General features: G+C 36.4%; 1 protein-coding gene across 24 annotated transcripts in view; it reads left to right on the top strand.

Annotated features, from left to right (window-relative positions):
• The window catches only part of CAPS2 (calcyphosine 2), a 175,236-nt gene that overhangs the window by 135,201 nt on the left and 26,033 nt on the right, over positions 1 to 14,002 (top strand). For 22 of the 24 annotated variants that reach the window (XM_032346959.1, XM_032346973.1, XM_032346972.1 and 19 more), the window contains 6 exons: positions 1,507 to 1,629; positions 4,457 to 4,524; positions 7,522 to 7,641; positions 11,718 to 11,792; positions 12,660 to 12,755; positions 12,844 to 12,937. In XM_032346959.1, the coding sequence (XP_032202850.1) occupies positions 1,507 to 1,629; positions 4,457 to 4,524; positions 7,522 to 7,641; positions 11,718 to 11,792; positions 12,660 to 12,755; positions 12,844 to 12,937 (576 nt within the window). The remainder of the gene's footprint in view (positions 1 to 1,506; positions 1,630 to 4,456; positions 4,525 to 7,521; positions 7,642 to 11,717; positions 11,793 to 12,659; positions 12,756 to 12,843; positions 12,938 to 14,002) is intronic. The other 2 variants (XM_032346960.1, XM_032346974.1) reach the window with 2 other exon arrangements.

The following is a 14,002-nucleotide window of genomic DNA, read 5'->3' on the forward strand; positions in this document are numbered from 1 at the left end:
ATAATTATAATTATTAATTATAATATAATAATAATAATAATCACAATAATCCACATGAAGAATGAAGATGATGGCTTGGACCCAGGCAGCAGACTTGGATAAGAAGTGGTCATGATGAGAAGCCAGACTCTGGAAAGGTTTTGAATATCTGAGAGTATTTGCTGAGAATATTTGCTGATGGATTGGTCGTAGGCTTAGGAGAAAGGGATGATGGAGGAGGACTCAAAGGTTTTAATTAATCTAAGGATTAATTAATCTGCTTAATTTACCTCATATAATGCTAAACATTTTTTGGTGACTGTTAAAATAAAAAATTATTTAGGAAAAAATATATTAGGAGGTAGATAAATAAAATTATAAAGTATCTTCATAAATTGATTTCCCAAAGTTAATACATTTTTTTAAAAAAGATTTTATTTCTTATTTGACAGAGACAGAGAGAGCACAAGCAGAGTGAGCGGGACAGAGAGAAGCAGGCTCCCTGTTGGGCAGGGAGCCCGAAGTGGGGCTCGATCCCAGGACTCTGGGATCATAACCTGAGTCAAAGGCAGACTCTTAACCAACTGAGCTACGCAAGTGCCCCTCAATAGTTAAAACTTATACAAGATGCATTATTTGCTTGTTGAATGAGTATTTATCTAGTGCTCACTATGTGTGGTCCTGTTCTGGGATCAGCTATTTTGTAATAAAAATGACAGACAAGGTTCCTTCCCTCATGGAGCTTATAGCAGTAGAGGCAGGCAACAATTCATAAACAAATGTATAATAAGATTTCATGAAGCAATCAAAGGTCAGGAAGACAGAGTAGAGTATGAATATGGAATGTGACCTTTTAAGAAAGCTCTAAAGTAAGAATAAACCCTGGAGGAAAAACTCTTGAAATCCATTAAGTTTTTAGCAGTTACTATCCTGCCAGGGCATTTTTGTTGTTGTTAAAAGAATGTAAGTACACCTTATATTCAGAGAAAATTTTTGTGTTTATCTTTAGGATCTCAAAGGATCCTTTACCTCAAAGGATACATCCATCTCTTAGTACCTCTGAATTTCATTTTACAAAGGAGTGAACATGCCCATTTTTATTATCTTTACAAAGACTCAAATGGGCAATAATAGTTATGATTGTTGCTACCTTTTTATCTAATGCTTATTATATGTCAGATACTTTTATAAGTGTTGGACATTTCATCTGTGTGTGTGTGTGTGTGAAGTAGTTACTATTATTAATTCCCCTTTTAATTCCCATTATCATGGGTAAACTGAGGCATAGTACAGTCATCTAGCTAGAAGGTGGAAGAACTGCCTTCAAATAGACAATCTGATTATCAGAGCCTGTACTGTTATACACAAATAACTTGTTAGGTGTTATGTATTTGTTATGTATACATTGTTGTACACTATTGAAGTGTTCAGAGGTTATTTAATACACTATTTTGTTAAAAACAAATATGCTAAATATGTGAACTAAGTATAAACTCTCAAGAATTCATTTGTTGCTTTCACTTACAGTGTATTCAAGGTGAAGAATCCATCGTGGGTGGTCTTACCACTCTGGATAAGAAAGCCCTCTTACAACATGGCTACGCAGACATCCCTTACAATGCACAAAGTAGTATGAAAAAATCTGATGCTGTAAGTTAACCGGATCTTTACTTACTTGTTAAGCCATTAGGATAATTTACCCTCAAAGATTCTGTAGACTTAAATTGAATAAATAATTGCAACAATTGAATTTGGACTGCGGTGGATATTCACTAATGTGTAAATTGAGTCCTCATTTTTCCAAAGGTTGATGTTTGGTATATTTACTGTGGAGAAATAGTCTTGAATCTTTGAGAGTTTATAAAAATTTAGTTTATACTATTAAATGTTAATTGGCTGCTATTTTTGTCAGTGGGTTTATTTAACATCACCCCTACCCCTAAAGTAACAGTTATTTTTTGAAAGTGATAAGCTAATAAAACTAGGGAAACTTCAGCAAATTAAGGGAAAGAGGAAGAATTAAGTTTTTTTTCCTTAGAAAAAGGAAAGCAATACTCTAGATTCTTAATATTAGCTTTAAATTGTGTATTTTACAAAATCAACTAGATTTTTGGATGAGTATCACTTAGGCCAGATCGGGTACAAATAGAAAATTACATTTCTATAGCATCCTGGAGCAATCAGACCAAACTGCTTCAAGTTGGAGTCCACTGCTCACCCCAGACATCCCCAGATGATTAAGATCTTAGACATATTTGTAATGGATTGTTGAAATGCCAGTGTGTAGTGGTTCAAAAGTTGGGAAACCTTGGTTTAGATAGCCAATAATAATAAAGCATTATGGTTTTAGATGGCTATATTATCAATATCACCGAGAGGAAAGTCAATATATATTTTATTTGGATTACAGTCATCCAGAATTAATATGTTCTCAGTTGACAGCAATGTGTAGTCAGTATCTGGATCATGGACTGGTTTTCTGTGGATAACTCAAGTTGCTAATTTGTTCTAGTTTTTGTACTGCAACAACATAAACATTGTTTTCTATGTCTATTATTATTTAGATATTTAAGTTTAATAGAATAAGGAATATTACCAGGATTACACTAAAATTTTAAAAGCTACTTTATAAGGCAAAATTGTCTCCCAAATAAGGCTTATTTTGATATGTCCCTGAATATATACTTGAAATGGATGTTATTGATACTTAAGGCCCATTGGGTAATGTTCTTGGTGTCATCCAAAGCCAGCTGGGTGTTAGTGGATTTCTTGTACTTACTATCACTTTCATTCACTAAATTCAGCATCAAGTATTTCCCTTTATTGTGGTAGCACATATTTATCTTTTTTTTTTCCTCAAGGACATGTTTATGTGAGTAAACTTTCAATGCATTTGAAATTAGTCCTGATTAATTTTTTAAATCTAGGTGGAAACTTTTTACTTTAATTTTTAACTACTTAATTGAACACCAGAAGTAGTGAAACTTTGGTTTTCATATCTATCTCTTCTAGTTTGTTGTCATTTTTCAACATTATTAGATTCTTTGTGTTAGTGTGACTTCTGTTTCTAATCTGCTTTATGTTTGCACAGACCTCAAAATCAATGTTCCTGAGGGTGGTTCTAACCTTTCCTGCAGTAAGCCACCATAAATGTCAACCCTTAAGGTGGGCTTTCTGCATGGGCTCTCTATTCATTAATCTCACCTCTTCTGGTAGCTTCTGGGTTTTACATCTATGTTCTGGCTGAACTTTTCTGTATATAATTTCATATTTTAGTCAGTGTTCACCTTCATCACCCTTAGACATAAAACACACTTTGCTGTGCCTGTAAGTTACCATGTGCTTTTTAACTTTTTAATTGCTGTTTTAAATTTATTACTAAACAAAAAATGTTATAAATTGTCATGAGCTTAGACAACATCAGATGGAGTTATATGTTAAATGACGTGAACTATATTTATATGGGGCATGTTTGGATGTGTAAACTGTATCTTAATTTCTGCTAACCACCCCCACCTTCAGAAAAGCCAAATTCAATTACAGACTAACATTTAAATAATTGCACCCAAATTTCCAGGTTTCTTAGGAGTTTCTATGATACGCCTTTAGTCATTCTTACTTGAATGTTGTGTCCATTTTGAAGAGTGCTGTCCTTAAGGTTATAAAGCCTCTATCATACGCTACATTATTGTACTTGATTTCATTTACTGGAGTGATCAATGGAGATGACAGTAATTTACAATGTAAAAACAGAGCAAGCTTTATTTTGACCATTTAATTTTTTAACATCTTTTATTTACTCTTCAAAAGAAACATTTTAGTAAATATAGTTACATTACGATCTAATTGGAATTAAATGATTACTAATATTTCAATTTGATATAACCTAAAATGTATTAAGATTATTTTCAAATGAGTTGGAAAAGCAAAAACCAGTGTGAAGATAATTTAATCAAACCAGTAATTGAGAAAAGTTGATCAATGGATATTATGCATAGAAAATATTATCCTTTTAATGATGGGAGGCTTTTGAAAGATTTTTATTTTTAGTTTTTGATAAAGGGTTGAAGGATTCCAATCCAATTTTTGCTTCATCTCCTATGAACAATTTTAGAACAAACTCTTTTTTTGTCACTGTTGGTATTCTTCTTGGAGCACGTAAAAGTGCCTCTTACAAGGCATCTGTCAGGGAGGGGATATCACGGTCTCCTCCTCCTCTGTTCTGGCTTCATGAAATTCAGAGGCAGTGCATGGAAATCTCTGATGATTTCTACTGAAATTGAAGTGCATTATTTTTAGGAAATAAATCATTGTATTTTCTGATTAAATAATTGGAATTTGTTTTTATTAATGATGATATAGTAATCTCTATTTAAGAAGAAAGTTGGAAATTTAAGTATATTTTAGGGTCCTTGTGTTAACTACAGTGTTGTTCTGTTTTATGGATAATGAAATTTTTAAAATTTTCTCTTCTCAGGAAATGGTGGCTGCACAGAGGAAGAAGCAGACTGTGGCAGAGCAAGTGATGATAGACCACTTATCTAGGTGAGAGTTAGTAGTAATGAGTGAAAGAAACCATTCAGAAAGTTTTCATTACATTTTTTTTTTAATCTTTTGTCAATCAACAGGTGGCTAACTCCAAGGTTCCCACACGTTCTCTGTTCACTACACTCACAATATTGTAGAGATGGGTTTTTACAGCATTCCTTGGCCAGTGGAAAGACCCAATGGTTATCTTTGTTAAGTATTTTTCTCTAAATAACTTAAGAATTTACTTCATGACAACTTAATGGCCATTTCAAAAAAATAATATGCCTAGATTAAAAGAAAAATATTTTTACTTCATTCTTAAATAGCCACAGTTGCTTGTATGCACCTTCTGGGGCATGGCACAATCTCTCCAACCTTAGAATTGTTGAGGATGCTGTCACTTCACTTTCAGTTCCACATGGCACTTGCTGTTCATCATGGCAACTGTAGAAAAATTGGTCCAGCAAACATTTAACCTCACTGAAAGAGTGTAGCATGATATCTTGGTGAAACTGTGAATTACTTTAAGCTAATAGTTATGTAGTCTCCAACAAATACCAGATGTCACTGTATTGCCCTCAAAAATTAAAAATATACCACATAGTCCCTGTGAGTTCCCTGTGGCATCCTGGAGTGACGTGGTGCACAGTTTGGGAACTGTGGGACTGTTAAAAATTTAAAACTTAATCTGAAGTCTCATAACTTTTAGGAAACTGGGAAAAGGATAATTACCTGCTGTGCTAAAAATTGCATGATAATATGTAAATATTGTAGGATTTCAGAGAAAGGCTGGAATAGTCTAGAAAGTCTTTAAGGAAGAAGTAAGACTTATGGTTAGCTGTGAAAAAAATTATTTAGGTGGCAGAAAGGTATTCTACATGCATGTCTTTCAGCAACTGTCTTGAAATAATTAATTATACTTACAATCTTTAATGTTCCTCTTCTGTTATTCCTTGAACTCATTTTGTTGATATTTTTACCCTCACCGTGCCACTGCAGTATGTCCTTATAAGATAACTCATCGTGGCATCCACATTGCCCAACTAAAGGTGATTTCTCCGTTCTCATTTACTTGACCCATCAGCAGTATCTCTCTCTCTTATTGAAAACTTTCTCCTCTTTGAAGTACTTTCTTTTTTCCCATTGGCTTCCTACACACAACACTTAGCTGGTTTTCCTCCTTCTGCTCCTTGTCAATCTCTACTCCTGGTTCCTTTTCATTATGTGGGAGTACACTGGGGTCCATTCTTAGACTTTTCTACATTGACTTTCTAAGTGATCTCATCTAGTATCATGCCTTTAAAAAGCATTCAGGGACACCTGGGTGGCTCGGTGGGTTAAAGCCTCTGCCTTTGGCTCAGGTCATGATCCCAGGGTTTTGGGATCAAGCCCCACATTGGGCTCTCAGCTCAGCAGGGAGCCTGCTTCCCTCTCTCTCTCTCTGCCTGCCTTTCTGCCTACTTGTGATCTCTCTCTGTCAAATAAATAAATAAAATCTTAAAAAAAAAAAAAAGCATTCATACATTGATGCTTCCTTGATTTGAGGTACCAACATCACGTTTGCCAATCTGGGCTCCTGGAAGTTCTTTCACTCCTTCTCCCATGACCAAATCCTCTTTGATTTTCCTCCAACGTAGATCCATTCTTTAGATTTTTCAGACCTAAAATCTTGGTGATGCTTTTGATGCCTCTCTTTTTCTCAAATCCCGTATTCAGTTTCAGCAGTCACTCTCAGTTCTACCATCAAAATAAATTTACTCCTTCTGCTGCCCTCATCCCTGTTCACAACATCATCTTCTTTCTCCTGGATTATTTCAGTCACTTTCTAACTGGACTCATTGTGTTTGCACTTGCCCTTCATTGCTCTATTCTTAACCCAGTGGCCAGAGTACGTCTATTAAAAAGTGAGGCAGATCAAACCCTCCAGTAATTTCCCATCTTAGAGTAAAATCTGTGTATTGGTTATGTATTATGACAAAACCTAGTAGCTTAAAACTACAGTGAATAAACAGAACTTGTGTATCTTCAGATCAACTGTCCAGGCTAGGCTTAGCCAATTGGCTCTTGCTTTTTAATTTGGCCAGTTATATATGAACAAAACAGTGGTCTCCATTCTGAGCTTAGGCCTTAAGAAGCCTTATATGTTTCCACTTACCTTTTGAGCTTTTGCCGTATTTGTGAGAAGAACACAGCCTGGTTACCCCACTGACCTAAAGAAGAACATGACTCTGCAACTGCAGCTGGGCCACTTAGTCAAGATTGTGCTAGATGAGCAGATCCCCAGCCAACCCACACTTACATGAGTTAGTCTAGTTGCCATCAGTAGAACCATCCAGCTATATACAATTGGGCAAAGCAAGTCAAATGGCTAAGCTCAAAACGAGAGCATGGGAAGTTGGTACTGCACACCTATAATGAGGCCATGGCAAGGATTTGGATCAGGAGTGCTAAAAATTATGGTCAATAATATAGCTTACCCAAGCCCTACATCATCTGTCCACCATTAGAACTTGGACTGCTTTTCCTACTTCTCTCCTTGGCTGTTCGGCTCCAGCCATTCAGCTTCCTTCCTGTTCTGTAACATACCAGGTTCACTCCTGTGTTAGGTGCTCTACATATGTTTTCCCCACTGCTTGGAATGCTCTCCCCCTAGAAATCTGTATGGTTGCTTACCTACTTTGCTTCATGTCTTCATTCAGGAGTCACCAGCACAGTGTCTATTTGTTTAAAGAATAATAAGAGAGAGACATGGAGCTCAGAGTTCCCTCAAAAATTTCGATCTATCTTTAGATAACACTTACAGAAAAAGAGTTTGATAGGAATATTCACTTTTTTGTGGCCAGTATTTTTTATTTGTTAAATGTATTCATTCAGTATCTGGAAAATGTGTAATTCTGACAGTAGTGTGAATTCGTATTTGTGGATGAGCTTTTCCAGTTGCCTATAAATATGTGAATGCTAGAGTAGTGCATTATCATACTGAATTCTCAGATTTTGTGTTCTCCTATATAGGGCTGTAATCAGTGATCCAGAACAAAACCTACCCACTGAGAGACCAGAAAGCACTCCTACCTTTCCAGATTCAAAGACTGCACCTCTTCGGTTTAGGAAAAGAACACTACATGAAACTAAGTAAGAAAGTTTTACTTATATCAAATGAAGATACACTATGTTATACATGAATTTTTAAAAAATGTACTTTTATGTCTAACTGAAAAGAGATTTTTGGCTCTTTTTTTTTTTTTTCTATATAAAGGAAAGTGGAGTTTTTGGAGTTCAGATTCCAGTTTTGCCACTTGAAGTCATAGGGTAAACTTTACCCTCTAGCTTTTTTGTTAGTAATTTAGGAATAACAGTTATGACCTAGGAGATAATGTATGTGAAAATACAGATATAGTAACTGAGACAATTATACGTACTGAATCCAATCATGTATTCAAAATTATTATTGCTTACAAGTTATTATTATTATTTTGCCTTTTACTTTGTAACTTATAAAATCTTTGGACTTTCACAGTTTTTGAGTGCAGTCCCCCTAAATTTCTCAACAACTTTACTGGCAGTTGATGGCTAGCCTCAGCATTAAAAGACATAGACAATCGACCAGTTTCTGCAGCAATTCTTTCATGTTTTCAGACTGCTGTAAATGCCAAAAAGTTCTTAGAACTGTTATTTTTTTTGTCTCATTCTTGTTTTCTGGAAAACTATTTCCATATCTTTAAATATTCAAAGATATCGTGTATCAATTTCCTATGGTTGCTGTAACAAATTACCACAAACAATATTTAAAACAACACAAATTTATTCTCTTACAGTTCTGGAGGTCAGATGCCTAAAATCAAGGTGTTCATAAGGCTGCATTCCTTCTGGAGGCCTCAGGGGAGAATCTATTTCCTTGCCTCTTTCAACTTCTAGAGGCTTTTTTTATTCCTTGGCTCATGGCCCCTCCCTGCGTGTTCAAACCCAGCAACAGCTGTGTTTTATCACTCTGATCCTTTTTTTTTTTTTTTTTAAAGATTTTATTTATTTATTTGAGAGGGAATGGGAGAGCGAAAGCATGAGCAGAGGAAGAATCAGGGGTATTTCAGAGATGATGGGACTTTAAAGGTCACTGGAGCCAAATTTCTACTAAAATCTTGAATCACTTCTGTAACATATTTGATTACTGGTTGTCCAACTTCTTCAACTTTCTCAGTGAATGGAAACCCACTCTCACTAAGCCCCTCATTTTTTTTTTTTTTGTTAAAGATTTTATTTATTTATTTGTCAGACAGAGTGAGAGAGAAGAGAGAGAGCATAAGCAGGGGGAACGGCAGGCAGAGGGAGAAGCAAACCCTCCACTGAGCAGGGAGCCCATCACAGGGCTCTCTCCTAGGATCTTGTGATCATGACCTGAGCCAAAGCTAGACACTTAACTACTGAACCACCCAGGCACCCCTCTGACGTTCTTCCTCTATAGTCAACATATCCCTCTGCTTTCTTCTCATAAAGACCCTCGCAATTGATTTGAATCCAGCTGGATAATTCCAGATAATCTCATCTCAAGGTCTTGAATTACATATGCAAAGTTCCTTTTACTGTACCATGTAATTGTAACATATTTACATGTCTTGAGGTGTAGGATATGAACAACTCTAGACTGTTATCGTTTAGCTAACGCATCTAAATGTCTCTTTTTAAAGTAAGCTTTTACTGAAATAAAATATATGTTCACAAAGTGTACACATTTTAAGTGTACAGCATAGGTATGTCCACAAACTGAATGATACTCACATACCTAGTCCCTGGATCAAGAAATAGAGCATTACTAGTACCTCAACGACTTCCCTGTGCTGCCTCCCACTTACTGTCCACTTCCTCTACCACACCAGCTTAGCCCTTCTGTCCTGATAGCATGGATGGTAACTGCCTTGTTATAAACTTACTGAAATCACATCACAAAATTTGGACGCTAGGTATCTGACGTCTTTCAACATGTTTATGAGTTTATCCCTATTATTTGTCTTTGTCTTTTATCCTCATTGTCGTACAGTATTTCATGGTATAAATATACAACAGTTTATTCACAGAAGTTGATGAACATTTGGCCTTTTAAGAATGATGCTTCCATGAGGGGCACCTGGGTGGCTCAGTGGATTAAAGCCTCTGCCTTCGGCTTAGGTCACGATCCTGGGGTACTGAGATCGAGCCCTGCATCAGGCTCTCTGCTCTCTCTGCTTGGCAGGGAGCCTGCTTCCTCCTCTCTCTCTCTCTGCCTGCCTCTCTACCTATTTGTGATCTCTGTCTGTCAAATAAATAAATAAATAAAATCTTAAGGGGGGGAAAAAAAAAGAATGATGCTTCCATGAACTTTGGTGCATGTTTTTTGGTGAACACATGTACTCATTTCTGCTCAGGACATACTTAGAAGTAGAATCGCTGAACCATTTAGTATGCATATGTTCAGCTTTAAAAAATACTGCCAAATGGTTTTCAAAGTGGTTGCTGCAAATTAGCATTCCCACCAGGAGCAGTAAAATTCATATTTTGGTCTTTATCTTGTCTGATTCTTGTTCTCGTATTGGTTGAAAGCTGCGGTAGAGAGAAGTGTTTGATACTACTTACTGGATACCCAAAACACTCACACAGAGCTTTCCATTTATAATATAAATGTCTTCTTTACTTCTTTTATCTTTTCAAGGAGACTGTAGGCTCCTTGAAGCTATTACTTCAACCTATCACTGGTAAATTGAATTCTATTCACCTTTGAGAAGCAATATAACGTAATGGTTATGAGCAAAATTGGGCTCTGTCGTGCTCTAATTATATGACTCTGTAAAATTTATTTGTAAGATGGGATAATAGTACTTACTTCATGGAGTTACTGCAAGCATTGTGTGAACCAACATGCATTTAAGTGATTTCAATAATGACTAGTGTCTAGGGAGTTCTTAATAAATGGTAGCTGTTATTATTGCTGTTATTTTCTTGGCATTTAAAGTTTTCTCAGGCATTTAGTGAGCATTCAATAAATACATTAATACTAATGGATTAAATTGAGTTGAGAAGACAAGTCTCTCATGGCTCCCCTCTGTGTTCACAGACTCCTTTGGTCCACAGGCTCTTGTTGTCTGTATCTTGCTTATTTTTCAGAGACCTTGATTTTGGAGGTATTGCTTTTCAAGATCCCAATGACCCACACACTTACTTACTATTTACGTTATTACAGTTTCATTATACCTGCAGCTTTATTGAAGTGCCATAAAATTATTTGGGAAGGAACGTAAAGATACATCGGCAGTTCTTCAGATTTCTTATTATAAAGGAGTTTCCTAGTAATAGGATGCTGAAGTGTGGACATTTGGGTCTTACTTCATATTATTAAACAGAATTTTAGGACTGGCAATCTCTGTGAGATCATTCAGTGCCATCTGAAGGCCATAAAGATTGCACAGCTGATCTGAGGTCTTTATAGCTAGACTTATTCGAGGCTAGAACCTCATCTAGTGCCTTTTCCACCATTCTGTTATATTGGTAAGGCGTGTTTTCAGCTCCCCATGACTGAAAACTTGAGTGATAGTGACTTAAACAAGTCGGGATTTGTTTTCCTGTAAAACCAGCTGCCTGGAGGTAGCATTGGTTTTAGTTCAGTGGTTCAGTGATGACACAGCTCTGAGCTGTCTTCCTCAAGATCTTATTGGCCTTTCTGACGTGGGTTGCCTGATGGCCACAGTGGCTCTGAGCATCATATCCCTGCCATGTTCACAGTCAAGAACTATTCCCGTGCCACTCTTTTATCAGGACAAAAGAAAGTCTTCCCTTGAAGACTATTGGCAGAACTTTGTCCCTTAGTCACCTCTAATGGAAAGAGGCTAGAAAAGCAGATTAGATGATTGGAGGAGGGCAAAGGAGAACAGGGTTAGAAATGGCTGCCTGGTAGCACTGTAACAGGACCCGCTACAAGTGTGCTGTTTACTTGTGTAGCACTTTGATACCATACATCCCAACACAAAAGTTACGTGGGTATTATACACTGTATCTCAGGGTTTTTTTTCCCTCTGATTCTGCTTCAGTTAGCTAGCACTCTAAAAAAGAAAGAGGTTTATAACTTCATCTTCATTCTGTCTATTTCAACATATCCACATAACCTCTTTTGTACTTTATCATTTACGTCAATATCCAGTATGGGAAACTTTAAACTCATTATTGACAAATGTATTTCTTAACAGGATAAGAACCCATTCCACATTAACTGAAAATATGCTTTCTCATAAAGTACAATTTGATGGTAGGATCATATCAAGGTAATTGTGATTTTATTAAACTTTTAATCCTATGATTATAAAACAGTATTCTCTTCAAAAAGAAGTAACAATAATGAGATTGGTTAAGTTTGTCACATTTAAATGCAAAATGTGAATTTAGAATGAATGTTTTTAGAAATATATACTAATATGTTACAACAATTATAGGAACTATGAATCTATAAATAAGACATTTTAATTCGAAGTTATCTAAAAAGTGATTTTAAAATGGCTTTCAAAAAGAAACTTAGAAGTGACTTTTTTAAAGATATGTAGTATTTACTAGAAGACGGTAAAGGATTTAAAAACTAACCTTTATGTAAGGTGCTTTCTTTGGTTTTCTTTTAAAGGCTTAAATTAATAGATTATTAATAGGTGCAGGAGAGTGAAAAGGAAGATGATTCTCAAATCTGTTATCTCTGTGTTACAAACTTCCAATCATACACAATACTGATGTTCTTTATGTATATTAAAGGTGATGTATGTTTTTAGAAGTTATCAAGTTTGTTCAGTGATTTTAAACTTTCTTTGACAAAGATAAGTATCTATCCTTCAGTGGCTTTTTGCAAGGTCAGCATTTTTAAAGGTCTTTCACTCTATCTTAAAAGTCTATGCCAAAATATTAATCTATTGTAATATATCTGTATCCTATCACTGTAAGGTAAAGCCTTTTCCTCCATCCAGATCTTACTTAAACTGACACTTCAGCAAGCCATGCCCTGTTTCCCTGTAGCTTCCCATAACCCCCGCTCATTGCCACATATCGAAGGGAGTTGTGCTGTTCTTTGGTATACACAATGCTGGTTTATTATTTAATTTGAAAATGACCCTTATTTGAAAATCTTTAATATCACTCTGTTTTTCTAGAAATGGACATGATGCCTGCAGGGAGCTGGTTGGGTTCTTTTTTGCTCATGACCAGTCCCTAACAATTTATGAATATCGGCAATTTGGGAAAAATAGGTATGCCCTAAAACATTGCTACAACTCTCAAGATGATTACTTCTGAGAGAAGCTGAATAACTTGACATTTTTGTTATTTAACTTCTAGAACAAGTGTGCTTCCTTTTATTCAAAAAAACATTTATAGTCATCAGTGTGGACGAAGAAAAGGAACACAATACCAACTTGGCGATTTTTATATTGTAAGTGAAGTGTGTATGTATGAAAAGGTTTTAATGCCAGATGCTGAATTTTGTGGGATGGTGTTGGGGGGTAGAAAGAACAGGGTTTCTAGTTTTCAATTTATGATCTCTACTCCTTATAGAGCAGGGCTAATGGTTGATCTTTCCCCAGGAGGTTCTGCCTCCCAGGTCCAGATTTCAGTGGTCTGAATGTAAGCATATGACATTAATTCCTTGCAACACTCTACCCCTCCCTCACAATTCTGCAGTATAAGTTAGGGAGGGCTTGTCTCTTGGTACTTTTGAAGGCCTGACAAGGCCGTACCACTGGGTAATTGGCTATTTCAATAGTCCTGGGAGTAATGGTCCACATCATGCAGGCTTATCTCCTGTAGATGCATGTTCTTCTCTATATGGAGAGATACTTGGCCTCTGGAGCTGTCACATATCTGATAGTTAGTGTCTCCGCCTTGTGATTTCCACACCTCACACAACTCCTGACTTGTGATGTAGAATAAGGATTCCCTCGAAGGGGTTGATCATAGGTAATATTACAATTTGTGTAGTGCTCTTAAATTATTATGTTCACATTATCTCATCAATAAAATTTAGCACTATCCACAGTGACCATCCATGTAACAAATATCTACTCATAGGCCAAGCATTGGAGATAGAACAGTGACTAAGTTAAATCAATTCCCTACTTGCAGGGAGCTTACCGTCCAATGGGAAATATAGTCAAGTAGGAGGGCCAGACCAAAGGGGGTAATGATTCAGTTTTGTTGGGTTGAAGAAAGCTTCCTGGAGACAGTGCCACCTAATACTGATCTAGAAAAGGCGTAGGCATAGGCTGGGATAGGTAGGCAAGAGAGGATAGGAAAAGACTTCCAGAGGGAGGAGATAGCTCACTGAAAGAACAGAAGCGTGGAAGAGCTCGTGGAGACTTGGAAGTCGTTCAGTCTGGCCGAACTTTAGTTCAAGGTCAGAGTTGGCAAGAAATGAGTCAGAGTTCGGACGCCTGGGTGGCTCAGTTGGTTAAATGTCTGCCTTCTGCTCAGGTCACGATTCCACAGTCCTGGGATTGAG

This window comes from Mustela erminea, chromosome 6 (genome assembly GCF_009829155.1).
Source record: "Mustela erminea isolate mMusErm1 chromosome 6, mMusErm1.Pri, whole genome shotgun sequence".
NCBI classification, from domain to species: Eukaryota; Metazoa; Chordata; class Mammalia; order Carnivora; family Mustelidae; genus Mustela; species Mustela erminea.